At 44.9% G+C, this 25059-nt stretch overlaps 1 protein-coding gene across 1 annotated transcript in view; it reads left to right on the top strand.

Moving 5' to 3' along the window:
• The window catches only part of ZC3H12C (zinc finger CCCH-type containing 12C), a 48931-nt gene extending 35389 nt beyond the window's left edge, over positions 1-13542 (top strand). Inside the window, exons 3-6 of the mRNA XM_076328169.1 lie at positions 3726-3865; positions 8705-8939; positions 9864-9970; positions 10732-13542. Coding sequence (XP_076184284.1) covers positions 3726-3865; positions 8705-8939; positions 9864-9970; positions 10732-12128 — 1879 coding nt within the window. The 3' untranslated portion in view covers positions 12129-13542. The remainder of the gene's footprint in view (positions 1-3725; positions 3866-8704; positions 8940-9863; positions 9971-10731) is intronic.
• The last annotated feature ends 11517 nt before the right edge of the window (positions 13543-25059 follow it).

Below are 25059 nucleotides of genomic sequence, written 5' to 3'. Positions count from 1 at the left end.
ACCCGCCTAGTGGATGAGGGAAAGGCTGTGGATGTGGTCTACCTGGACTTCAGCAAGGCCTTTGACACCGCCTCCCACAGCATTCTCCTAGAGAAGCTGGCGGCTCACGGCTTAGACAGGTGGACTCTGCGCTGGGTCAAAAACTGGCTGGACGGCCGGGCCCAGAGAGTTGTAGTGAATGGAGTTCAATCCAGTTGGTGGCCGGTCATGAGCGGTGTTCCCCAGGGCTCAGTACTGGGGCCGGTCTTGTTTAATATCTTTATTGATGATCTGGATGAGGGGATTGAGTGCACCCTCAGTAAGTTTGCAGACGACACCAAGTTGGGCGGGAGTGTTGATCTGCTTGAGGGTAGGAAGGCTCTGCAGAGGGACCTGGACAGGCTGGATCAATGGGCCGAGGCCAACTGTATGAGATTCAACAAGGCCAAGTGCCGGGTCCTGCACTTGGGTCACAACAACCCCATGCAGCGCTACAGGCTTGGGGAAGAGTGGCTGGGAAGCTGCCCAGCAGAGAAGGACCTGGGGGTGCTGGTTGACAGCCGGCTGAACATGAGCCGGCAGTGTGCCCAGGCGGCCAAGAAGGCCAATGGCATCCTGGCCTGTATCAGAAATAGTGTGGCCAGCAGGAGTAGGGAAGTGATCGTGCCCCTGTACTCGGCCCTGGTAAGGCCGCACCTCGACTACTGTGTTCAGTTTTGGGCCCCTCACTACAAGAAGGACGTTGAGGTGCTGGAGCGTGTCCAGAGAAGGGCAACGAGGCTGGTGAGGGGTCTGGAGAACAAGTCTTATGAGGATCAGCTGAGGGAACTGGGGTTGTTTAGCCTGGAGAAAAGGAGGCTGAGGGGAGACCTCATTGCTCTCTACAACTACCTGAAAGGAGGTTGTAGCGAGGTGGGTGTCCGTCTCTTCTCCCAAGTAACTAGTGATAGGACAAGAGGAAATGGCCTCAAGTTGCGCCAGGGGAGGTTTAGATTGGATGTAAGGAAAAATTTCTTTACTGAAAGAGTGGTGAAACATTGGAACAGGCTGCCCAGGGAAGTGGTGGAGTCCCCATCCCTGGAGGTATTTAAAAGACGTGTAGATGAGGCGCTTAGGGACATGGTTTAGTGGGCATGGTGGTGTTGGGTTGACAGTTGGACTCTATGATCTTGGAGGTCTTTTCCAACCTCAATGATTCTATGATTCTATATGATTATGTTTCCAGGTCCTGTCTCCAGCATCATGAGAAGAGGAAGTAGTACAGTTCCTCACTTAAATCCAGATAATGGTAGTGGGCTCTTTTTTTTTCCCCTCTTTTTTTTTCCTTTCTTTTTTTTCTTTTGTTTGGGGCCTGCGACCTTCAACACAGCCTCTGCTGAGGATGATGCTTTGTGAGAGGTGTTAGCCATGATTCATTCTCTCTCAACACCTAGATACAGGTGAACTTGTACGCCACCTCCTTTGCAGGCTTCTGGAATCTGAACATTGTTTTGAATTTTTTTCCACTTTTACTGTGTCACTTCATTCATTGCACAATTACTCAAGCTCCCTCAAAGTATCAAGGAATGTATGGCAGTGCTATGTTTTAGAAAGCTGGAAATAATGGTCCTACTAAAAAAAAAAAAGTTTTTAAATAACTTTCTGGTGTTTTTATTTACCTCAAAACATGCAAGTAGGAGGAACTTTTAGGATCCCTGTGTCTATCCATCATCATATTGTCCCCTTCACAAATCACTCCACAGTGAAAGAATTGTCTTTTACCTTTCTGGAAAGCAGATTGTGGCATACGTGCTGTGCATGACAAGCCAGTCAAGCGAAAGGTAACGGCTTGCTGCCATGCCCCTGTGTTTCTTCTGCTACACAGAGCTGTGGGGTTGGGAGAGACCTCAGAGAAGTTGCTCTTCTCCTCCTGTGCATGGAGAACCCAGACTGGCCCCAGAGGAGCCATCTGACTTGTTCTGCAAAGTGTCCGGTGAGGAGATCCCAAAATCCATGGACAGACTGTCTCATTGATCAGTTAGAAAGCTTTCTCTAACATACTGCTTAACTGTTCCTTACGCTAGTTAACGACTTTTCTGTCCTTACCCAGTGGGACTATGGTGGGTTGGCCACAGCTGGCACCCGGGCACCCACCCAGTTGGGTGCTCGTTCCCCCCACCAGCAAAACAGGGGAGAAAACAGGAGGAGCAGGAGCAAGAAAACTCATGGGTCAAAATAATGACAGGGAAATCACTCACCAAGTACTCTTGCATGCCTAACAGACTCAACTTGGGGAATTTAGAATAGAATATTCCAATATTTCAGTTGGAAGGTTAACATAAATATTTAATTACTGATTCAGATAATGGGAAACAAAAAGCACAATCTTTAAAATACTTAGGGGGGGAAAACATCTATCCTCTCCTTTTCCCAGGATCACTTCACTCCAGACACCTCTCCTCCCCCTTGTCATGGCTGCAGGTGACACTCAGTCCCTTCAGAGAGGCAGTGAACAGCGCTGGGGGTTGCGGTCAGGACATGGCGGTTTCTCTCTGCTGCTGCTTCCTCTCGTGCTTTTCTTCCTGTTCTCCACAGGCTGCAGTGCCTCTGGGGGAGTACCTGCTCCCCATGGAGCACCTCCTCCTCCTCTGGCCTTGGTGTTTCCTCATTCCCTTCTCCTCTGTTGTGGAGCTGGCTGTAGCTGGGCTTGCCTGGCACAGGGCAGCCCCCGACCTTTTCTCACAGAGGCCATCCTGCAGCCCCCTGCTACCAGAACTTTTCCATAGACACCCAATGGTTGATTGCTGTCCTCTATTGTAATTACCTCCTATATATTGAAGATTGTTTTGTTCCTCCACAAGCTGCCTTTTTTCTCCAGATTAACTAAATGCACTTCCTTCAGCCTTTCCCCATAGGTCTCGTTTCACTTTCTTTTGGATTCTTTCCAGTTCCTCTGTGTCTTTTGTAATATGTTGTGCCCGAAACTGGATGTAGAAGTTGACTGAGGACTCATCTGCCTTTAGAAAATGACATAATTGCATCTCTTGCATTACCTCAGACAGTTATTGCACAACAGATGCACATCTTTTGTTTTGCTTGTGTCTGATTGGTTTCCGCCAAACTGTCTCTCCACGGCTTTTTTAATACACAATTAATTTCTCCTACCGAAGTGCAGTGCTAAGCAAATTCTTAGTTTTGTCATGTTGAGTTTGGACAGTCTCTCCGGTTTGCCTAATCTGTCCTGCAGAGTGTCTGCCACCCCCTTGGGCTTGGAGTCCTTCTCCTCTCTCTTTCCCTGTTCAGATGGGACATCACAGAGCTCCTGCAGTGGGGATCTGCTGTCTCTTCCCCGCCGCCATGCACACCGGTGCTCCGTCCTCATCTGCTGGCATTTCCTGAACATGTTGCACTCTTTGATGTTGGTATTTCAGGCCTCCTGCTTTCCCTCATCAAGTCTCCATGGTGCCTGTTACGTACTTTTGGTTGGGCTATGAGGATTTTTAACACTCTCTACTTATATTTTTCCTTACTTGTCGAATCTGTGTACAGATGCTAAAAATGTTTGTTTGGCAAATTTAGTATACCTCTCCCACACCATTTTGCAAGTGATGGCAACGTTTGGGCAAGGCTCAGACTGACTCCCAGTTGCCTTTAGAAATCATGGCTCAAGTGAAGAGCATGGCTTTGAGATACGCGTTTCGCTGTGCTCCGTTTACAGTCATAGAAAAGCAAAGTCATATAATAAGGAATTTTAATGTGTGTTTCAGCCACGGGAACAAAGAAGTATTTTCTTGTCGAGGAATCAAATTGGCAGTAGACTGGTTTTTGGAAAGAGGCCACAAGGATGTTACAGTGTTTGTGCCAGCATGGAGAAAAGAACAGTCAAGACCTGATGCTCTTATCACAGGTAAGCTCTGTTCCACCTTTGCTGGTTTGTTTGATACTTTGCACAGTATGAGTGCTACTGCTCAAATGAACAAATCTTTAGAAATGAAAGACTATAATAGAAAGTATCTTTGGTGTAGTAACTTCATTGCGATCTTCAAGGAAAAAAACAAAGCAGTGCCCTCTCCAAGTCCGCCTTTTCTGCTCACCTGATAAATTTTCCATTAACGGTGCTACTTACTTCTTGAAGAATGTAATTACCGTTTTGTAAATCTGTTACGCCGATGTAGCATTGGCAGTGAAGAGGTTTGAAATTAGTGATTCACCGGGTGACCTTGCTTGTGGTGAGCAGATTCTGCCAGGCTGGCCTGTCTGCCGGTCACCTGCAGTGAATCACTGCCCATGCTTGGGGTTACGGCAATTATCCTGACAGGAAGGGAACGGTTCCCCTTTTCATCATTACTATTAACAAGTGAGATAGCTTTTGAAAATCTTAATTTTGAACCTGTTTATCTAGGAAAAAAAATTGGTGGAGGCATTTGTTTCTTGATCAAATTAATTGATTCTGTGTGAAGGCTGGAGAGTCGTCCTCCCTCTGCCCTAAAGTTGAAGCAGAGGAGAAAACCCTAGAATTTAGGAGGGAGGGGAGATTGGGGTTTTTGGGGGGTTTTCTGGGTTTTTTTAAACATGGCTACTTTTAAAGGGGGGGAAGCTTTTGAGAGTAGTAGCTATGGCTTCTAAAAGAATATGGAAGCATGTTTTGATTACCATGTGCATTTTCAAATATGTGGAAAGATCTTCACAACACTTCATTTCATTTGCTTGATTGCTAATAGAATATATCATGTTACAAGAAAATGTTTGGAAAGCTGCTGTTTTCCCCTCATCACAGGCAGTGTGGAGCCTTTCTCTTGAAGCCTTTCTCTTTCACTATACTAGTGTTGGAGGTATGAGAAGAGTATTGGCTAAGTAATAAAGATTTGGCTATTTAGAAATAAATTGTGACATCTGCTAGAGCTGTGGATAGGGCTAGAAGCCCCAAAAGGAGTTTCAAGAAAGTAGCAAGACTTAGAATTGACTAGTTGTCTAGCAATGAAAAATCAGTTTGCCATGAGTCATCATGGACCCTGAAAATGAGAGGAAGATCAAAGAAGGTTATTGTATCTTCTGTAAAACAGAGGTTCTTCAGTTTTCTTATCAGGACGCAGGGAGCCTGTTTGCTATCAGTCTTGTGGAATACATTGTGCTGACACTCCATTTCCAGAGATATGCAGCCTGGAATTTTGAAAAAGTCTTAGATGACTAACATGAGGATGGTTCTAGATTGTCAGTATTTGTGAGAAGCTTCTTGGATTAAACAACAGCTGCATCTTTTGTATTATTACCTGCCAATCATCACATGGGAAATTTTTTTATTCTTTCTTAGTGAGGAAAAAAAATAACCTTCCATCACACTCTTATTCATCATTCACCACCTGACTGGGGGGGGTGTGAATACAAAAAGGTTGTATTTCATTTAAAATCTTGTGCTTTTTCTACTAAGCAGATAAATGCTTGTATCAAATATATTGCTTATATGTAATATTAATGCTGTATTTCTTCCTGTTGGAGTCTTTTTTTTTCTAGATGGAATGTGTTCCCTGTAAAGTTTCTTGTGCTACAAAACAGTTGAGTTATTTGAGATCTAAACCATTATTAAGAGCCGTGACTCATATTCACTGCGCAAGCATCTTCTGCCATTTTAGATGTTGCCTAGCTTTTTGTTTTTTTTTCTTTCATAGCTTGTCTGCTCTGAGGAGAGTAATAGCTAGGAGAATCAACACAAGGGGTACGTGCTTCAGCGCTAGGTGCACTGGTGCTATGTCCAGTATCTTAGTTCAGACCAACCTCCTTTGGCCATCTTTCAAAGCTCCTCAGGATCTCCAGGTCCCACACAGAGAAAGAGAAAATGCTTTTGGATAGGTGATTCACGGATTGTGTAGGACAAGAAGGAATTAGATAAAATGTTAAACACACTTATTTAGCAGGATTAAAGAGAAATCTGTTTGGATTTGCTAAGACTTTGTATATAAAACTGTAAACCCTTCAAGGAAAGAGATGTTCTGAACTATTACTGGAGGTAAAATAAAACAAACAAAAAAAACCCCCACATTTGCTCTTGGTTACAAGATGACGTTCGACATCTTTTTAGGGGATGCTGTTAACATTTGTGAAGAGCCTGAGTGTTTGTACAGAATGTGGGGTTTCTAGTCCTTGTGGGTACTAGTAGTAACCCCTTCTTTTGATGGGCAGAAACTTTTCTGAGGCAATCCCATTAATGTGAGCTACTGGAATTATTTAAAAAACTGTTTCTTGCTGGGTACCACAAAGGGTCTGTCTTTACCAAGGAGCGCAGTTATGGGAGACCCTTGGCTGTACATGACCGTAGCCTACCTATCTGCTGAAACACTCAGTAAGATTTAATATTTTTCTTTTTCCCCCTCCTCAACCAGAGGAGTTTTTCACAGGCATTTTGATAAGTAATGTTTCTTTTATCATAGAATCATAGAATCATTGAGGTTGGAAAAGACCTCTAAGATCATCAAGTCCAACCGTCAACCCAACACCACCATGCCCACTAAACCATGTCCCTAAGTGCCTCATCTACTCATCTTTTAAATACCTCCAGGGATGGGGACTCCACCACTTCCCTGGGCAGCCTGTTCCAATGTTTCACCACTCTTTCAGTAAAGAAATTTTTCCTTACATCCAATCTAAACCTCCCCTGGCGCAACTTGAGGCCATTTTCTCTTGTCCTATCGCTTGTTACTTGGGAGAAGAGACGGACACCCACCTCGCTACAACCTCCTTTCAGGTAGTTGTAGAGAGCAATGAGGTCTCCCCTGAGCCTCCTTTTCTCCAGGCTAAACAACCCCAGTTCCCTCAGCCACTCCTCATAAGACTTGTTCTCCAGACCCCTCACCAGCCTCGTTGCCCTTCTCTGGACACGCTCTAACACCTCAACGTCCTTCTTGTAGTGAGGGGCCCAAAACTGAACACAGTATTTGAGGTGCGGCCTCACCAGTGCAAAGTACAGGGGCACGATCACTTCCCTACTCCTGCTGGCCACACTATTTCTGATACAGGCCAGGATGCCATTGGCCTTCTTGGCTGCCTGGGCACACTGCCGGCTCATGTTCAGCCGGCTGTCAACAAGGCACCCCCAGGTCCTTCTCTGCTGGGCAGCTTTCCAGCCACTCTTCCCCAAGCCTGTAGCGCTGCATGGGGTTGTTGTGGCCGAAGTGCAGGACCCGGCACTTGTCCTTGTTGAACCTCATACAATTGGCCTGGGCCCATCGATCCAGCCTGTCCAGGTCCCTCTGCAGAGCCTTCCTACCCTCAAGCAGATCAACACTCCCGCCCAACTTGGTGTCGTCTGCAAACTTACTGAGGGTGCACTCAATCCCCTCATCCAGATCATCAATAAAGATATTAAACAAGACCGGCCCCAGTACTGAGCCCTGGGGAACACCGCTCATGACCGGCCACCAGCTGGATGTAACTCCATTCACCACAACTCTCTGGGCCCGGCCGTCCAGCCAGTTTTTGACCCAGCGCAAAGTACACCTGTCTAAGCCGTGAGCCGCCAGCTTCTCGAGGAGAATGCTGTCGGAGACGGTGTCAAAGGCCTTGCTGAAGTCCAGGTAGACCACATCCACAGCCTTTCCCTCATCCACTAGGCGGGTCACCTGGTCATAGAAGGAGATCAGGTTGGTCAAGCAGGACCTGCCTTTCATGAATCCGTGCTGGCTAGGCCGGATCCCCTGGTTGTCCCGCACATGCCTTGTGAGCGCCCTCAAGATGAACCGCTCCATAATCTTCCCCAGCACCGAGGTCAGGCTGACAGGCCTGTAGTTCCCCGGATCCTCCTTCCGGCCCTTCTTGTAGATGGGCGTCACATTGGCAAGCCTCCAGTCGTCCGGGACCTCCCCCATTAACCAGGACTGCTGATAAATGATGGAGAGTGGCTTGGTGAGCTCCTCCGCCAGCTCCCTCAGCATTCTCGGGTGGATCCCATCCGGCCCCATAGACTTGTGAGCGTCCAGTTGGCATATCAGGTCGTTGACTGCTTCCTCTTGGATTATGGGGGGTTCATCCTGCTCGCCGTCCCTGTCTTCCAGCTCGGGGGGCCGAGTACCCTGAGGATAACTGGTCTGCCTGTTAAAGACTGAGGCAAAGAAGGCATTGAGTACCTCAGCCTTTTCCTCATCCTCAGTGACAATGTTCCCCCTGCATCCAATAGAGGATGGAGATTCTCCTTGGCTCTCTTCTTGTCATTAATATATTTGTAAAAACTTTTTTTGTTGTCTCTAACGACAGCAGCCAGATTGCGTTCTAGCTGGGCTTTTGCCTTTCTCATTTCTTCTCTGCACGACCTAACGAGATCCCTGTACTCTTCTTGAGTCGCCTGCCCCTTCTTCCACAAGTGGTAAACTCTCCTTTTTTTCCTGAGTCCCAGCAAGAGCTCCCCGTTCAGCCAGGCCGGTCGTCTTCCCCACCCGTTCTTCTTACGGCGTACAGGGACAGCCTGAACCACAGCGACATGAACAAGGTCCCCTGTGTTGGTCTTAGAGAAATTGTGTGGAGCAGGAGGTTTTGATTTGTTTGGGGGTTTTTTTTGAAAATATTGCCAGTTGGCTTCTGACTGTAACTTCAAATATCATATATCGGACACCTTCTGCTGGACTATAACCATTTAAGACATGTTTAGTCCTAAATGCTTGGATTTTCTTCCTCAAATCTAATGTCTTTGGAGATTAAACAAACATCCTTTTATTTTCTTTCTTTTTCTTTTTTAACTTTTGATTCTTATTCCTTGTAGATCAAGAAATCTTGCGTAAATTAGAGAAGGAGAAGATTCTTGTGTTCACACCATCCCGCCGAGTGCAAGGGAGAAGGGTGGTATGCTACGATGACCGATTTATAGTGAAGTTGGCCTTTGAGTCAGATGGCATCATTGTTTCTAATGATAACTACAGGGATCTAGCTAATGAAAAGCCTGAATGGAAGAAGTTCATAGATGAACGCTTGCTGATGTATTCATTTGTTAATGACAAGTAAGTAATTTTATCTTTATACGTTCCACTAAAATAATTGAGGAAAGGACACTTTGAAGACTTGTATGAATTTCTTATCTTAAACTCAAATCATTAGGTACGTGAAGGAAAACAGGAGGAATAGTCAATCATAGATTTGGTTTTCTGATTAAAAATACTCGAACTGTGTTTTTTGCTAGAGCTTTTTTATAGCAATATCTTTATATCTTTTTGTGCTATTTTTCCCCTTTTGGTGTATGTCAATGTGTATGCTATATTTGGTGTATGCTATGGTATAATACTCCAATTCTCTTGATATACCGAGCCAGCATTTTTGAGTGCCTGTGGTTAGACTCCTAAATCCTAGAGCCACAGAAAAACCCATGCTGGAATGAACCTCAGCAGGTCTCTAGTTCAATTGCCTGCTTAATCTATGGTATCTTCATATCCCGGCATACAGATCAACTGCAGTTACTACTGGTGGCTTCCTGTAATGGGAGGGACTCAGTAGTCTGCCAAGCAGACACTTGTATTTGAATGCCTAAATACTGATGCAAGAGTCCTAGACAATGAGCACAGTTTTGCAAAAAGTTAGTTGTGGCGTTTTAAGAAATCGCTGCCTGTATTGCTGCCCTTACTTTGGTTTAGGAATGGGTTGTGTGCAGCCCTGCTTTGCCACAGAGCAGTCAACTGAGCTAGACTGAAGGTGTCTGAAGCAGAATAGGGGTGTCCACACAGTCTGTTTCTATGACTTACCTCTCAGGCAGTACCTGGAGCTGAAAGGTGGCCCTTCAAAACAGCTCTCAAAGTACCCAGGCTTAAAAATGTCAGCATGGCAGGTTATGGTGTAGGACACAGTCATGAGGTTCTTGGTCATTGCATGAGGAATATGAAAAGGCTTGTTTGCTTCCATAATACTTTTTTTTTTTTTTTTTTGCTTTATAGATTTATGCCTCCTGATGATCCTCTTGGCCGCCATGGTCCAAGTCTGGACAATTTTCTTAGGAAGAAGCCTATTGTGCCAGAACATAAGAAGCAACCATGTCCATACGGTAATTTGATTTAACTCATCAGTCTTCTGTACTGCTGGGACTGGGGACCAAGCTTCTGCTTTATTTTAACACTGCCAAAAATAAAAGCTTTTTAACAGAGGTTTTTACATTGTTGTCTTAGCCTGAGAATGGTTGAAATGCTGAGCTGATGGTGGAAACTGAAGTGATTTTTTTCATGTGCTAGTTAGAGAACATTTCTATCTACTAGTTGAACTAAAGGAGCAACTTTATTAATCATTTGTAGGAATAGATCCAAAACAGCACCTAAATTCCATAGGCTCCAGAAAACCCTTTTCTAATGTGATTTGTTCATAAGACATCTAAATTTTCTTCTAGAAAATTGATGGAGCTGTCTGAAGTTTAGCTACTGAGCATCCCTACAGGCACACCACCATCTTGACTGAGCTGAAACCTGCTGGTCTTACGACTCTGTGGGACTTTCCTATTAAGTTTTCTGCCTGTATATCTCCTTGGCCCAATACAGCAGGTGTGTACAGACACGCTGACAGTGTCATGTTCAGCTCAAAGTGTGGTTGGTAGTGTTGGTCTGCATTCCTAGAGCACTAGCTGCAGCACACTACCACTGCCTCTTTTTCCCCACAGTACAAGAGAGGAGATCTTAGATCTCACCCTGTGTGGCACAAAACCATTTGAAAGACGTTTCAAATCATCAGTAAAACTTAAATGAGGGGCATTTCCGTTGTTTACTGATCAACAGATTTTGGTTGAAGTTTTTTATCTTATTATGTTTGTATTAATAGGGAAGAAATGTACCTATGGACACAAATGCAAATACTATCATCCAGAAAGAGGAAATCAGCCTCAGCGATCTGTAGCTGATGAACTTCGTGCCATGTCTAGAAGCACAGCTGCCAAAACTACAAGTGAAGGAGGACTGGTAAAAAGCAATAGTGTTCCCTGTAGCACTAAAAATGATGGCACTTCTGAGCTGAAGCGTGCTGCTCCAAAGAGGCAATCGGATCCTAGTATAAGGACTCAAGTCTATCAAGACTTGGAGGAAAAGCTTCCCACCAAAAACAAATTGGAAACCAGGTCTGTACCTTCTTTAGTTAGTATACCAAGTTCCTCTGCTGCAAAACCCCAAAGTACTGCACCTTTAACTAACGGCCTTCCATCCGGAGTTCACTTCCCACCTCAGGATCAAAGACCACAGGGACAGTATCCTACAGTGATGATGGCAACCAAAAATCACGGAACGCCAATGCCTTATGACCAGTATCCAAAATGTGAGTCTCCTGTGGATGTAGGGTACTACTCTATGCTGAGTGCATATTCAAATCTAAGTATATCTGGTCCACGTAGTCCTGAAAGGCGCTTCTCCTTGGACACAGATTATAGGATTAGCTCTGTAGCTTCCGACTGCAGCAGCGAAGGGAGCGTTAGCTGTGGCAGTAGTGATTCCTACGTGGGTTACAGTGATCGCTCTTACATGAGTTCACCTGACCCACAGCTAGAGGAGAACTTGAAGTGCCAACATATGCACCCCCACGGCCGCCTTAACACTCAGCCCTTCCTACAGAGCTACCACGAGCCTCTCACACGAGTGCAAAGCTATAGTCACGAAGAACCAAAGCATCACCACAAACCTCCAATTCCATACATGGCTGTGCATCTACAGCATCCAACAGTCGGTGCTCGTTCTAGTTGTCCAAACGACTACTCTACATCTCAGAGTTCGTCACATTCAAAGACCATGCATCTGGGGAGAGCCCTCGTGTCCACAAGAATAGACAGCATTTCAGACTCGCGTTTATATGATAATTCTCCATTAAGACACAGAAAGCCTTATTCTGGCCAAGATGGGCTTGGAAGTTGGGATAGGCAGAGTTACGGGATGGATGCATATGGCTACCGCCAGACCTACTCCTTGCCGAGTAACCCCACACAGCCATGTTACGAGCAGTTTGCCTTCCAAAGCTTACCTGAACAGCAGGACCAGACCTGGCGCGTACCTTACTGTGGAATCCCTCAAGACCCTCCAAGGCACCAAGACACCCGGGAGAAGGTTTACATTAACCTCTGCAACATCTTCCCCCCCGATCTTGTGAGGATCGTTATGAAGAAGAACCCTCACGTGACAGACGCTCAGCAGCTCGCTGCAGCCATCTTAGTGGAAAAATCTCAGCTAGGTTATTGAGAGATGATGCATCTTTGTGGTGTCTAGTAGTTTTCAGCTCAGCTCTAATGCTGAGGGAGGTTTGCTACAATAGCATTTGGGATCTCCTTCTCAGCAAGGAGGTTATATAGTAATCCGTTTATGTGAAATACTGTATCATGGAGTCTGTATGTATAGCCCCATGCATCGGAAGTACCAGATACATTTTGTGTTCTAGTTTGAAAATTTTTAAATGGCTATTTTCACAGCTGGAGAATGTTCCAGTTTAAATTAATATATATATATAAAAAAAAAAAAATCTGTGGTCTCTGGTTATAATCTTTGGTGCATCAGGGGTTTATATGCAGCACTTTCTATCCTTGTTACCTGTTGTTGGGATTTTTGTTTTCATTTTTTAACTTGCTGGATGTTTGTCCTTGGGCTGTGTGGTATTAAAACAACCTGCAGAAAGAGGATTTTGCTACTTCTGGCAGGCAATTTTCAAGCCAAGTTTTTGAACTTTTTACAACACCATAAGTATGTATGTTTGTTTGTCTGTTTGTTTTTGTGAGCTTTTTTGTGCTATAATCATCTATTTATAGGAAACAAAGATTTACTACAGCACTGACTTCATTTTTTTTAAACAAATAATTAAGTTACCAGTTAACAGTGAAATGGGTAACATTATATTGGTAATTTATAGTATGGCACTTTTCATTGCTTTCTTTGTTTTGTTTAAATAGTTAAGTGTTTTGTTGATGCAGTCAATTAGTAAGATCAGATGCAATCAGAGGAGGGAAAAAAATATTTTTTTTTTTACTAATTTATGGATAAGGTAAAAGCCTTATTGCCTGATTTTCAAAGGTGCTGAGAATTTGCAGCCCCCTTTGAACCTAACAGAAGCTGCAAACGCTCAGAACCTCCCCAAACCAGGCCACCCTGTTTCAGTTCCCGTGTGTTGTTACCCAGCTCTGTGTATTTCTGGTCAGTAGAAGGGGGCCTGGAACGATAGGGTCCCGTTTAGTTGTTTTATGTGTTTTTTCTTTGTATTGCTGCACAAGTGTACTGGATAAAATACGCTTTTCATAAAATATTTACCTGTTTTTAAATGAATCTAATTATCTCAATGCAAGTTTTGTATTTAAGATACTGTTTGATTTTTCTTGCTATTTATCAAGGCTGGCCTGAAAAGGTTTTGTGTGTTGAGGATATGCAACGTTTATTAACTGCACTATGGTAATGATATTGTAGCTCAAAATAATAACAAACTTTTTTTTTTTTCCTTTCTGTTTCAGCTGGGGAGGGGAGAGTTGCAGGGAGAGAAGATACCGTATGTGTTCCTGAAGTTAGTTTTTGGCCTGTTGTATTGTGTAGGCCTGATTCTTGTCACAAATAGTGTTGTTTTAGAAACAGACAAACCAAGTCTGTTTTAGTATTAGTAAGGGATATTTCTGGTTTTAAGTCATGGGTTTTACTAGCACCTCGTAAGCTTTTATATATATATATATATATATATATATATAAAAATAGAAATAGATTTTGCAATTGATGTCAGATGTACTTACATGATGTAGTCAGTTGCCGGCAGTTTTAGGTTTCCATCCATTGTAATGATGTTCAGTGTTAAAAAAAAAATCACTAGTTTACACTATTACTGCTGATAATTTTGGTACACTTGCTGGAATTTAAAGTAAGGCCCTGAAGAACCAGAAAGTACCTTTTACTGTTGATACAAATTGTATCTTTTTAACTGAGAACTATTTTGATTTGTAGATTTAGTAGAAACACAAATGTATAACTATAACTAGTCTTTTGGGCAACATTTTATCCCTTATTTAAAAATTAGAGATTTCAGACATAGAATAGACTTAGGCAAGTAAAAGTAGATATTTATTTAGGCGTCTGTCTCAATTTCACATATTAAAAAGAAAAAAGAAACTATTGGCATCTTCTTCCTCCTAAAATCTTTGTAGTGGGAACTCACTAAAATAAAGGTAAAATGCTGCCTAAAAATTATGTCCAAGCACCTTTGAATACGAAGACGTTTTCACTACTTGTGCGACACCGTGTGTTGCAGCGAGTAGGGTTTGGGTATACAGTAAATGCTTCTAAAGAGCATTGTGCTTATAGACGTATCCAATAATCTGAACCATGTTCAGCAAACCAATTCAGGACGTAGTGCTCATGCAGCTTCCACTGCTGATATGCTGCAGGATCTGCCGTCGCCTGTCCCTGCGGTGATACCGGAGGGGCTCTACGCCATCTGTCCTGCGTTGTCTGTTTAGGGAGGGGACCTCTTCACCTGTGGCAACAGTTTTTCCCTGGATTTGGTTGGTCGCCATCCGTAGAGCATGTTTTAATGTAGAGATCGATGCAGCGCTGACGCTGAGGTTTGGACTGGGAAATGGGTCTCATCTTAGTTGTACACTAAGATTTTTTTAAATTGAATTACACTTAAGTACTACACCATAGTGTAGATGCAGCTGTTTTAATAATGCGATTATTATATTTGTGTTTTTAATGGGTTTCTACATTTATTTTTTATGTAGGAATGTACTTCTGCCAAAAGTTGGATTCCTTTAAGCATGAACAGAAACATGTGTATGTAATAGAGGCGTTTCATCTTTTTCCCTATCACATGAGCATCAGAATGCTTCCTACTACCTACATGTAGCAGTCTGGCCTAGAGTGTTGGATCAGCAGGCTTAGCCACGTTGTTAAAACAGCACGAGGAGATGCATGGGACTGTGTGCTGCAGCACCCAGACCTGGGTTATCAGTATTGATTGCCTCCGCGTACGTTTAATGCAGTATTGAATCCTTGGAAGTGTGTTGATTGCGAGAGAATTCTTGTAATAGGTTCTGTGCTTTGTACTCAAGCACTGAAAATGCTTTAAAAGTATAAGAACAGGAGTAATTTGGTGGTTTTTAATGTTGTGCAATGATGTGCTAGTTCCCCTTAGACTCTCTTATGTTGGGTAAAGCAAATTTACTGTGGACAAAATATTGGCCTTCATATTTCCTTTGTTTTTGCTGTGATAACAGAGAGAATGAGGAGTTGCGTGTGAACTCCTCCACGATGAAGAGATCAGTCTATATATTTAGCAGTCTTTAGGGAGGACACCAGTAATAAACATGAACGCAATGATACTGGTCAAATACTACATTTGTCAATGTAATTGCGTTGATGCAAATAACTGAACTGTAACATCCCGTGTTACTTAAACAGTAAAGGTAGTTCAGCGATACTGTCTTTGCCCCAGATGAGCGCTAGAATTGCAGTGAAGGATTAAGTACCTTCGAGTTAGGCCTGTCCCACCGCTAAGAAGAGGGCAACACTTTCCCCTGTCTTCAGTACTTGAGAGTTGTTTTGATACTTCGCAGAAGCTCCGTATTTTTAGGTACAATCCCAAGCTATTATAGGTACATCAGTAATAGTATATAGATACACAGTGTTTTGAATGCGCATTTACATTAGACGTGCCCACAACTGTTTTGTATACAACAATGTGTTGCCAATATTTAGAGTTTTTAAATATGTCCCATGGATACCTAACTTTGAGCTAAATATGCCCAGGCTATGATGGTATTAATCGCTTTGTTGTCTTTTTGGTTTTTTAAATATGTGTGTGTGTGTATATGTATATATGTGTATACACACACACTCAAATGTACTTGGCAAGTGGGTTTAAGACTGCTGCTAATAGTCTGAGGTAAGATCATATCTTTTCAGATGTCCTATGTTCTTCGGTTTGTCTGAATTGTAGCTTGGTCCTCCACTGCAAAATAGGTCTGGGGAGAGCCAAAAGCCTGATGTGTTCTGTGACACCCCAAAAAGAAGGCGTGCCAGCCTGGTGAAGCCCTTCAAGGGGACTTTTGCAGCCTTGGAGTATGTGGACTGTTGTTGAGCTGTTGATGATCTTCTGCTGTGAAAGTCTTAGCTAATGGTGAACACTTTTCCAAAAATATCAAAGCTATCGGTGTAAACCAGAGTACCTCACTTGGAACGGAAAGCTGGGGGCATTTGCCCCAGCACGGTGAGCGCCGGAGGACTAAATGCCTTGGGTGAGAGATACCGCAGCATCTTGCTGCAGTAAGAGACTACCAAAACATTTATCAGTTTTATCAGTTGATGGTTTGACCAAGGTATTGTCGATGTGTAAAGCTTGAAAAATGAGACACAATGCTTTCACACTCTCTGGAGCATTTAGAGAAATACCCAACTGACTTTTCATTGCTACTGAAAATTTAAAATACTGTGCAATTAAAGAGACCATTTTTTAAAATAAAAATAATTTAGAAATTATTTATTTTGATTTACAGTGTGACTCTTGCTAATTTATTCCTTGCATTATAAGGCCGTGGTGGAGTGCCATTTATATTTTTTATTTATCATAGGAACTAAAACTGCTGAGAAGAAAAAACAATAGATTTAAACTTAAAACTCTATGGCCTTGTTTTGTTTTTTATAAAAGGGCTGAGGTTTTATAAATGTCAAATCATGCGTTTTATATACTTTGTAAATTTTAGAGAAGCATAGTTTAAGAATTTTGTTCAAATTAAATATGTATGTGCACATTGTTTAGACTAACCATGTAACTAATCCTAAAATCGTCTGTGTTAAATGATTGTTCCAGCTAACCTTTTGCTAGGTAACACGAGAGATACTCAGACTTCATCTTTAGATGTTCTAGAATACATTTCGTATATCTTAAGGTTTCATCAGAAACTGGTGCTCTAGTCACCTAATCACACGTGAAATGTCTGTTTGCATGTGAATCATCCTACTGTATGCTGGGTTTTCCTCGCAGTGCATTACGAGGTGATACACTGGTACACGTGAAGTATGCAGTAGATGTTTATAAAGGCGCTATCAGATACAGTGTGTTGTTCATAGTTAAGAGTATGCTTTAAATAATTTTCCAGCTTCCATTTTCAGGTCTTAAAGGGTTGTCATAACTTGTGCTTGAAGTGTTTATTACTGCCTACGCTTTAACCTAAATGATTGCAATAGTTCCTTTAACCTGAATGATTGCAATAGTTCTCGTCCCCTCTCTTAGACTTAATAGCCATTCGAGAGCCCAGTCTCCTGAAAGCTTACACATGTGCCCAACTTGAGCACAAGTACTCGCCTGGGCTGATTTTAGTAGCGTTAGAGAAGACCTGAGTAAAACTGGCATGCGTGTAAGTGTGGGAGGGCTGGGGGCCTTGAGGAGCACAGCTGGAGCACAGCTGGGGAACCGCCTGCTCCCAGAAAGAGGTGAGATCTCACTGGTGCTGGCAGGTCGTTCAGCCAGGACTGCACTTTGCGGTTGTTGGGAACATCTACAAACCAAATCTACTTAGATGTTTAAGCGTGTCCATCCTCAGTGTTTCAAAGATGTAACAATCTACTCTTCACCTTGTAAAACAAAACCTCTCTGCTTCTTGTAAGCCAACTTTTTCTTTTGGTTTCAGATGAAGTCTAATTTACTAAGTTAGGTTGGCTGGTTGGTTACTTTTTATTTATCTGAATGACATTCTTAATGAAAGTGATATTTAAAAACTGTTTTACCAGCATATTACGGAACATCCTGCAAGGAAATAGAATTGCAGATACAGCAGCAATAATTGTGTTTTGTCGTTCTTCTTCCCCTCATTATCTCTGTACTTGTGTTGAGTAGGTGAGATTTTAATACTGTCCTGAAGTCTGTTCCGGCAAAAACATTAGTTAAAAATAACGTTTGGACTACTTGATAAAGCAATTGTCAAACTGGCTCTTCGTTCCTTCACTGGTTGTTCTGTATTATTTCTGTGATGTGACTATTCACATCTTAAAACCACCTTATAAACCATACAAAAAAACATGTACATGGATACTGGTTTTAGAGAAAAAAATAAAGATTCATTTTCCTCATTGATGGGCTGTTTTTGTTTCATAAAAAAAAAAAAATCTCGAGAGCAGCATAGAAGGCAGCAGTGAGTTTTAGACAGCTTTGTGTTCCTACCTGCACAACAAAACTGCTCACTCTGAGTAAATATAAACAGAGAGTTTCAAACATAAAAAATTACTATAGATGATCAGTTCATTTTTAATGCAGTAATTTATACCTAATAGGTGCTTTCCCCTCATTTCGCTTACTGAAAAGACTAAAACTCTGGGGTTAAGTAGCAATGTCAGTCATTTAGTAGTAGAATTTGGATGGAAACTTTGTGCCAGTGGACCTGGTCTCCTTTCAAGTACTGCTACACATCTGTTCATCTTTCATTGCGTAATTATTAGTGGCCTAGCTCAGACTATTGTGGGCTAAATAGAATAGAATTTAGAATAGTTGTTTGATGAATGCAAAGATAAAACAGAAGCTGCTATAAGCTGTGAAAAAATGACTATTCAAAATACATGGAGCTGTTGAACTGGTTTTTTGCCAAATTGCATTGCCTGCCTGGCTAGGGTCCACATGCCAAACTTGCTGGGACCCCTTTTCCTTCCCTTTCCAGCCCTACGTGCGGGCGCAGGAGCAGCTTGCCAGCCCTGCAACAAGGAGCGAAGCAGGGTGGTACGAATGCAAACGGGATGAGCAGTTGGCCTAAAAAAAAACCCGTAGTGTTGCCCTTCATCAGTTCTGACCACTGGTAATTTGCTAATGCAAATGTTTTGCACAGCTGTGAACATCTGCTGTTTTACTGCATCCAGCCTGAGCATATGATGTGACTGTGCCTCCTTTCAGGGCAAACGGAGGCACTGGAGTGAAACGTAAAGGTCCCTCCCCGGCAGCTGGGTGGAAATATTACAGCGATGTACCTCCGGGGATGCTGATCTCAAAACTCATCATGGTGTGCATTGACCATGACTGATCACATCGGCAGCGGAGCAGAGGAGTGATTGATAGGAAGCTGCGTGTGTGTAATATGAGGGGCGGGAAGCGCTTCCCCAGCTTGCGGGGCGAGGTGGTCCCACCCCAGGAACTACCTGTGCTGCCCGTGCCACCGCTGATAACGCTGCTGGGCTTCAGGTTCTGGTTCCTTGGCAAGCTCTGGCGTGAGGCTGCTTGGTCTCTAGCATACCGTTTTGTGCTTGCATTGCATTTTTCTGATCTGCTGCTGGACTCTAAGCACCTCTGTTGCCTTGTTGTCTGAAGTCAGGCTGGGGTATGCTGGGGCATTGCTGGCCCAGCTGCTCCCATCGCCTTCAGCTCAGCTGAGCCTTCGCACTCACCGCGTGGAAATATGTCATTTTTTCTGAAGTGCTCTTTGAATTGTCATAGCTACTTTTCAGTAAATCAATGCTTGGAGCTTGAGCAAAGAGCATGTATGTAAACAGAGAGAGGGCTCGGGGTGGATGATCTCGTCTCCAGCAAGAAGAGATAGATCGATGACCTGAGGTGAGGTTTCCTTGGCTGCTGATCTGCTCAGCGCTGTCGGTTTCTTTGGCCAGCTGCTTAAAATCTCTCTCTAAAGCATTTGCGTTGTGTTTCCGCATGATAGATCCAGAAATCTTCTATTTGCAGTAGATGAGGAAATTAAATAGCATCTTCTGCGCACTTTCCCTTATGCTTTTTAAAATAGTATCATGTTATTTACCTGGCAAGAAAATGCAATTTTGGAGGGCAGAGGCTCCATCCCCCAAAGCACAAGTAAAGGACAGACCCACTTTATGGCCTCAGAGATGCAAATCACTTCTGCTGTATTTATCAGACTGAGCAGAGGTGTCTGAAGACCCCACACACATGCCTCTGTGGGCCCCATCCTGCTCTGCTTGACCTGCAGCCTCCACCCAGACAAGTTAAGGAGAAGACGGGTTGCTTTTCCTGCAAGTTGCTGGTCCCTCGAAGGCACTGCTTAAGGCAAGGGAAGAGGAAAAACCCATTTCACCCATTTCAGTTGCAGAAGCAAACTGCAGATGGGAGATACGTTGAAGCTGAGCAGCTCCAAAGCTGAAAGCTGTAAATCCAGAGAGCTGAGGAGCAGAAGGTAGGGTTGGGTGGGTACCCGCAGCCTGACCATGACCATCGGCTTGTTGGCCCTGCAAAGAGCAAGAGGTAACAGGGCCTAGAGCATGTCCTGAGCTCTCACCAGGCTTGGGTCATAAGCCCAGTACAAGATCCAATAAGCAGGTTATAACTTTTCTGTTACACAGTTGTTTAGCACACTGAAGTTACTTATTTTCTAAAAAATAGTTGCCGCTTCTGCGGTTGCGCTGCTTACTTCCCTGTTTGACTCTCGACCACAGGATGCTCCAGCTCTTGCTCTTGAGCTGTGGGATGGTACCTGCAGGGGGATGCTGGATGAGCATCACAGTCTTCTCTCCTGTGAGGGGGCCAAGCACCCCCGAAGTGCAGCTTCCAGCCAGCTTTCAGCCGCAAGTGCCCTAAAAATTGCTTAATTACTGAATCATTGCTTATGTCTATGGTTGTGATGCTGCGTTCAGCCCACTGCAGCATGCGGAAGTAAAGATCCACCCACTCTGTTCCATCCAGTATGCTCATCAGTGGCAGTGTTAAAACACTGAGGGAAGTGCAGTAGAAGTGCTGCTGCTGATCTTGACCGAGGGATTGCTTTAAACATCAGTTTAAACTGTTACAGCTGTAACTGGTCTCTTCAGTGAGACCTCACAGCCACTACCAGAGTCGTGCTCATTCCTCATTTTTTGAGGAAACCAGTATATTGGATAATTCAGAGAAGTTGCAAAGCTGTGTGATTTGGCATATCCCTGGACACACTGGTTTCTTCATAGGTGGCTTGCTGGCACAGGCTGGATTTCATTTTATGAGATTGCTTCCAGAATGCCAAATCCAGCCTTTTTTTGCTCAAGACACTGTGAGCTGCTGGTGCTTGTGTAATCTGGTTTGGTCTCTTTGGATGGCAGCTGCACCACTGCCTGAGGCCTCTCCTCCATAGCTCTGATTTCTCCCTTGAGCTGATCAAGGAAAGTGAGTTTCCCCAATTCAGTCAAGTCTTTAGGTCCCATGAGGCTCTGCTTGCCTGCATCACGCAAGATAGGCTTGGAGAGCCTGTTACCAGGTTACAAATTTCTCCTGTGATGGCTTTAGCAAGAGCCCATGTGAGCCTGACAGGCATCACAGTGGCTCCTAATGCAGGTTGAAGTGTTGTTACATTGGAGATGAAGGGTCTCTGTCAGTCATCCTGGAGCTGAAACCTGAACTAGACAACCTGCACGACCTTGTCCAGAGGAGCTACAAGGGAAGCTGTTGTACAACCACACAGGGGTGCTCCTTGCGAGGCCATTTCCAAGCAGAAGAAAGCATCGCTTTGGCTGCTCTGGGCAGCATCTTCCAGCCTCACAGGATCTTTGAGCTCATTCTGCGCTGAAGAAATGCGTGAGAGATATTCTGCTCCAGTGCACGAACTGTCTCCTTTGCTCCAAAAGTTTGCTGTGACTGTAGAGAAAAGCTGGCAAGGAACTGGGCACATTAGGAGCGCACGCGTTAAATGCCACCTTCATCCTGCTCTTCAGCATAATGGCAGAGGACCTGTGTTCAGTAGCCCCAGGACCCACTCCTGAGACCCCCAGCGTGGCAGAAGCAGCAACGTGTTGAAAATAAATTATTGAAATATCCTCCACCGATCAAGTTTGTTGCACACCCTGTTCCATTGTGCCTTCCCAATCACATAACAGGCTCCCAGGGTCCTACAGCCACCACCAGGAAGGTGCTGCTGCCCTGCGTTTCTCTGCCTATCCCTGGGAACATATCCAACCCCACGAGCCTCTCCAAGGAGAGCTTGGGAAAAGCTCCAGGCGGAGGTGGACCTGCCTAAAACCAGCTTGTATGAGACCCAGGAGACCAATCCTCACGGGAGTCCCGCAGGGCAGGACCAGGGAGCGAGTTGAGGAGCAGGGGTGCCCCTCTCCCACCATGGCCAACAGCCAGGTGCTAGGACATACACGTGAGCACCCTGTGGTAGATGTGCAGAAGATGTTCCTGGTGTCTCTCTGTTTAATGGCCTCCATAGAAAGGGTTGGGCTTTTTTCTTCTTCTCCCCCGCCTCCCCAGCTGAACTTACCAAGAGCAGCAGGTAGGTACGACAGAAATTAAACACCGCTATTAATTTACATGAGGCGGGTGAAGTGTAAGGAAGAGGAGAGTCGGGGACAAGGAGCTGGCAATAGGCCTTCAACCAGGCAGCTCCCTTATGTTGGCCGGGCTTGCCTTACAGAGATCCCTGATTGTGCCCTGGAACTGCGGTGGTGGTTGCAGTGACCCAACACTACACCCTGAAAAGGGGAAAACTGCACTGGGGTCTTGCCAGGGGTGCTTGGGAGGCACAGAGAAGGAATTTGGTTTTCATCCACCTATACAAAGTTTTCAGGCACACACAAACCTGGATTCAATTTCTATTTTGCCATTTTCAGAAATAGGAATGCTTTTTTTTTTTTCTTCCTTGGGGGGGAAAAAAAAATGAACTGCCTTCAGTAGCAAAACTCCCCTTCTCAGGCGGTGTTTTCCTACCTGCTCCCCCGCTGCAGCCATCTTACAGTTCACAGCAGCACCTCTTGCTGCTCCAGCAGTTGCCGGTGACTCTGGGATGAGCCACGTATTTGCAGACTGGCTGTAAACATCCCTGCTGGGGCTCGGCCCCAGTTAAATGAGCTTGGGGGGTGCAGACCACGGCGACCCTCAGCCCTAACCTGCCCCCAGCATTTGAGGGGCTGAGGCTCTGCCCTGGTCTCGTCACAGTCACCATGGCCGAGGAGAGGCAGATGCTCAGGGAACTGCAGAGAGGGATGATGTTATGTTTATTGATTTATTTTATACAAGAAGAAATGAGTTTCCCTTGGCTCCTTCTGCGATGAAGTGATTTAATTAATGCTGAAACTGCGTGCACACAGGACGCAGCAGAGCTGCTCATGGTTGGCATGGGCTACGTCTAGAGAATTATTTCGGAGAAAGGAAAATGTCAGCATAATAAAAATGGAAAGTGTTAGCGTGCCACATCCTGCCAGGAAATGGTGCTGCTACCCTATTCTAAACCTGGATCAGACTTTTAATGAAATTTAACTTGTTCACCCCACCCTTTTCTTTTGAAAAGTTTAGTTTTCAAAATTAGTTTTAAAACATTTAGTGGGATACGACCCCCATGCTGAGTGCCAGCAAGTGCTGCCATAGGAGGCTGCCGGGGTTGGGGAGGCATGCAGGCTTTCATTCACTAACTTGCCAGTGCACAACAACTACGGAAAGCAAAGCGGCAGCAGAACTTCAGTCACTCCATCACGGAAACTAGGGAAAAAAACCCAAAATGTATGTAGGTTTACGATATTGCCCTCCACAGTTGAGGCAGTGGAGCCCTGAGACCCAGGGTGTCTGCCGCCCAGCCACTGTGTGCCCATCTGGCCCTGGCCAGCTGCAGCCCGGCTGCTTTCAAATCCAGACACTGCTGTGGCCACAAATGCAAAGACCTCTTGTGACATCAGAGGAAAGACCCATGATGAACTTCCACAAGGACCAGCAAATCCCCTGGCCAGCCACCAAGTGTGGAAATAGCACAGAGGCAAGAAGTGAAGGGGACAAGGAAGGAAAACACCACTTCAAGTGGTGATCAAGTTGCTTTCTGCCTTACAGACCAGGCACCACTCTTTCATGCTGGGTATTCACAGGCATGACTGAATTCATGTTTTCCTTCCCTGCAGGACAGCATCTTTCATCACACAACTCTGCTACAATACTTCAGACAGACCTTTTACCTACGGGTAAATACCAATCTGCTATTTCAGCAACAACATTCTCACCAGGACAAAATCCTGACCGCCCTCAGGGTGACTGAGAAACCTCCTGTGGCCTTCCCATAGGCATGATTGTCACCCCGCAGCACCGAAGACCGTGACAATTTTCAGCCATCAAGGCTTACACAAAGCGGCTGCTGCAGCGGAGGAGGCAATGTCCCCGGGCTGCGTCTTCCAGCAGCCGCCAGCGGGGACCTGCCACCCCTTCCCAGACCAGCTCCTGCCGGCCACCATCAGTGGGTGTGAACCTTCACGGTCTAGCTAACCTGATCCGTTACAGCTATATCAAAGCAGCTACACTTTGAACAAAGCTATGATCAGCACTGAGAAAGAGCCCAAAGTTTTCATTACATCAAAACCACTTTTGTTCAGGTTTCTATTTTTAAATCTGGCTGCTAAGGTACATCACCCTTCATCTTGCGCAGTTCCCCCTCTGCAGGACATCCACCAGAGAACTTCAACACTGACAACAGAAGCCAAAAAGCATTGTAGGCAGACATCAGCAAAGGCAGCACAACAGCAAATAAAATCCTCGGGAACATTTTGCAGTTGTACTGAAGATGTATCTGCATGACAGGGCCTTATTACCTTTTACTGTTAGAAACCTGAAGTAAACACCGTCTTGGAGAAGGCTGCTTCAAGTTGCAGTTACTGCAGAAACACTTTAAAATCTGGCTAGAGATAAAATTAATGGAGGCCACTGTGTCTCGGTTCCCCTGAGCACCAGGAACATCTCTAACCCCCCACATGGGTCACGCAGGGAGAGAAAGGCTGCAGAAACAATTTTAAAAGAATCACCTGAGTGCTGAGCAAGCCTGTCCTGAGGCACCGGTGCTGGCCTAGATGTGCAAAGCAGCCCCTGAAATCCCACAGCTCTGGATTTTATGTTCCTCTCAGGGTCCTGAACCCAAACCTTGCCCTCCAAGAGCTGAGCCAGGGTCTTGCTTCAACTGGTGGTGCCCTGGTGTAACCCACTGCCAGTTAGAGGTGGGGGGAGGCTTCCTTCTGCGTAGCCCCCCAGCTCTGCAGGGGTTCCAGCAGGAGGCTGGTGATGACCCACAGCCCGCCCTGCCCACCCACAGTCCTGAGGGGTGGGGGACTTGGCCCCAATCCCTGCCAGGACGGAGAGCCCCCTGCACACAGCTCCCCTCCATCACCTAAGTTGGAGGGCTGCTCCCCGCCGGCGGTGGTGGCTGCCTACAGGAGGCACGGTGGCGAGCACCGAGGCAGCGTCCCAGTTCAACGGAGGCTTGCA

Source organism: Aptenodytes patagonicus, chromosome 1 (assembly GCF_965638725.1).
Source record: "Aptenodytes patagonicus chromosome 1, bAptPat1.pri.cur, whole genome shotgun sequence".
Classification (NCBI taxonomy): domain Eukaryota; kingdom Metazoa; phylum Chordata; class Aves; order Sphenisciformes; family Spheniscidae; genus Aptenodytes; species Aptenodytes patagonicus.
The sequence above is the reverse complement of the archived record's forward strand: the minus strand, read 5'-3'. Positions and strand labels throughout refer to the sequence as shown.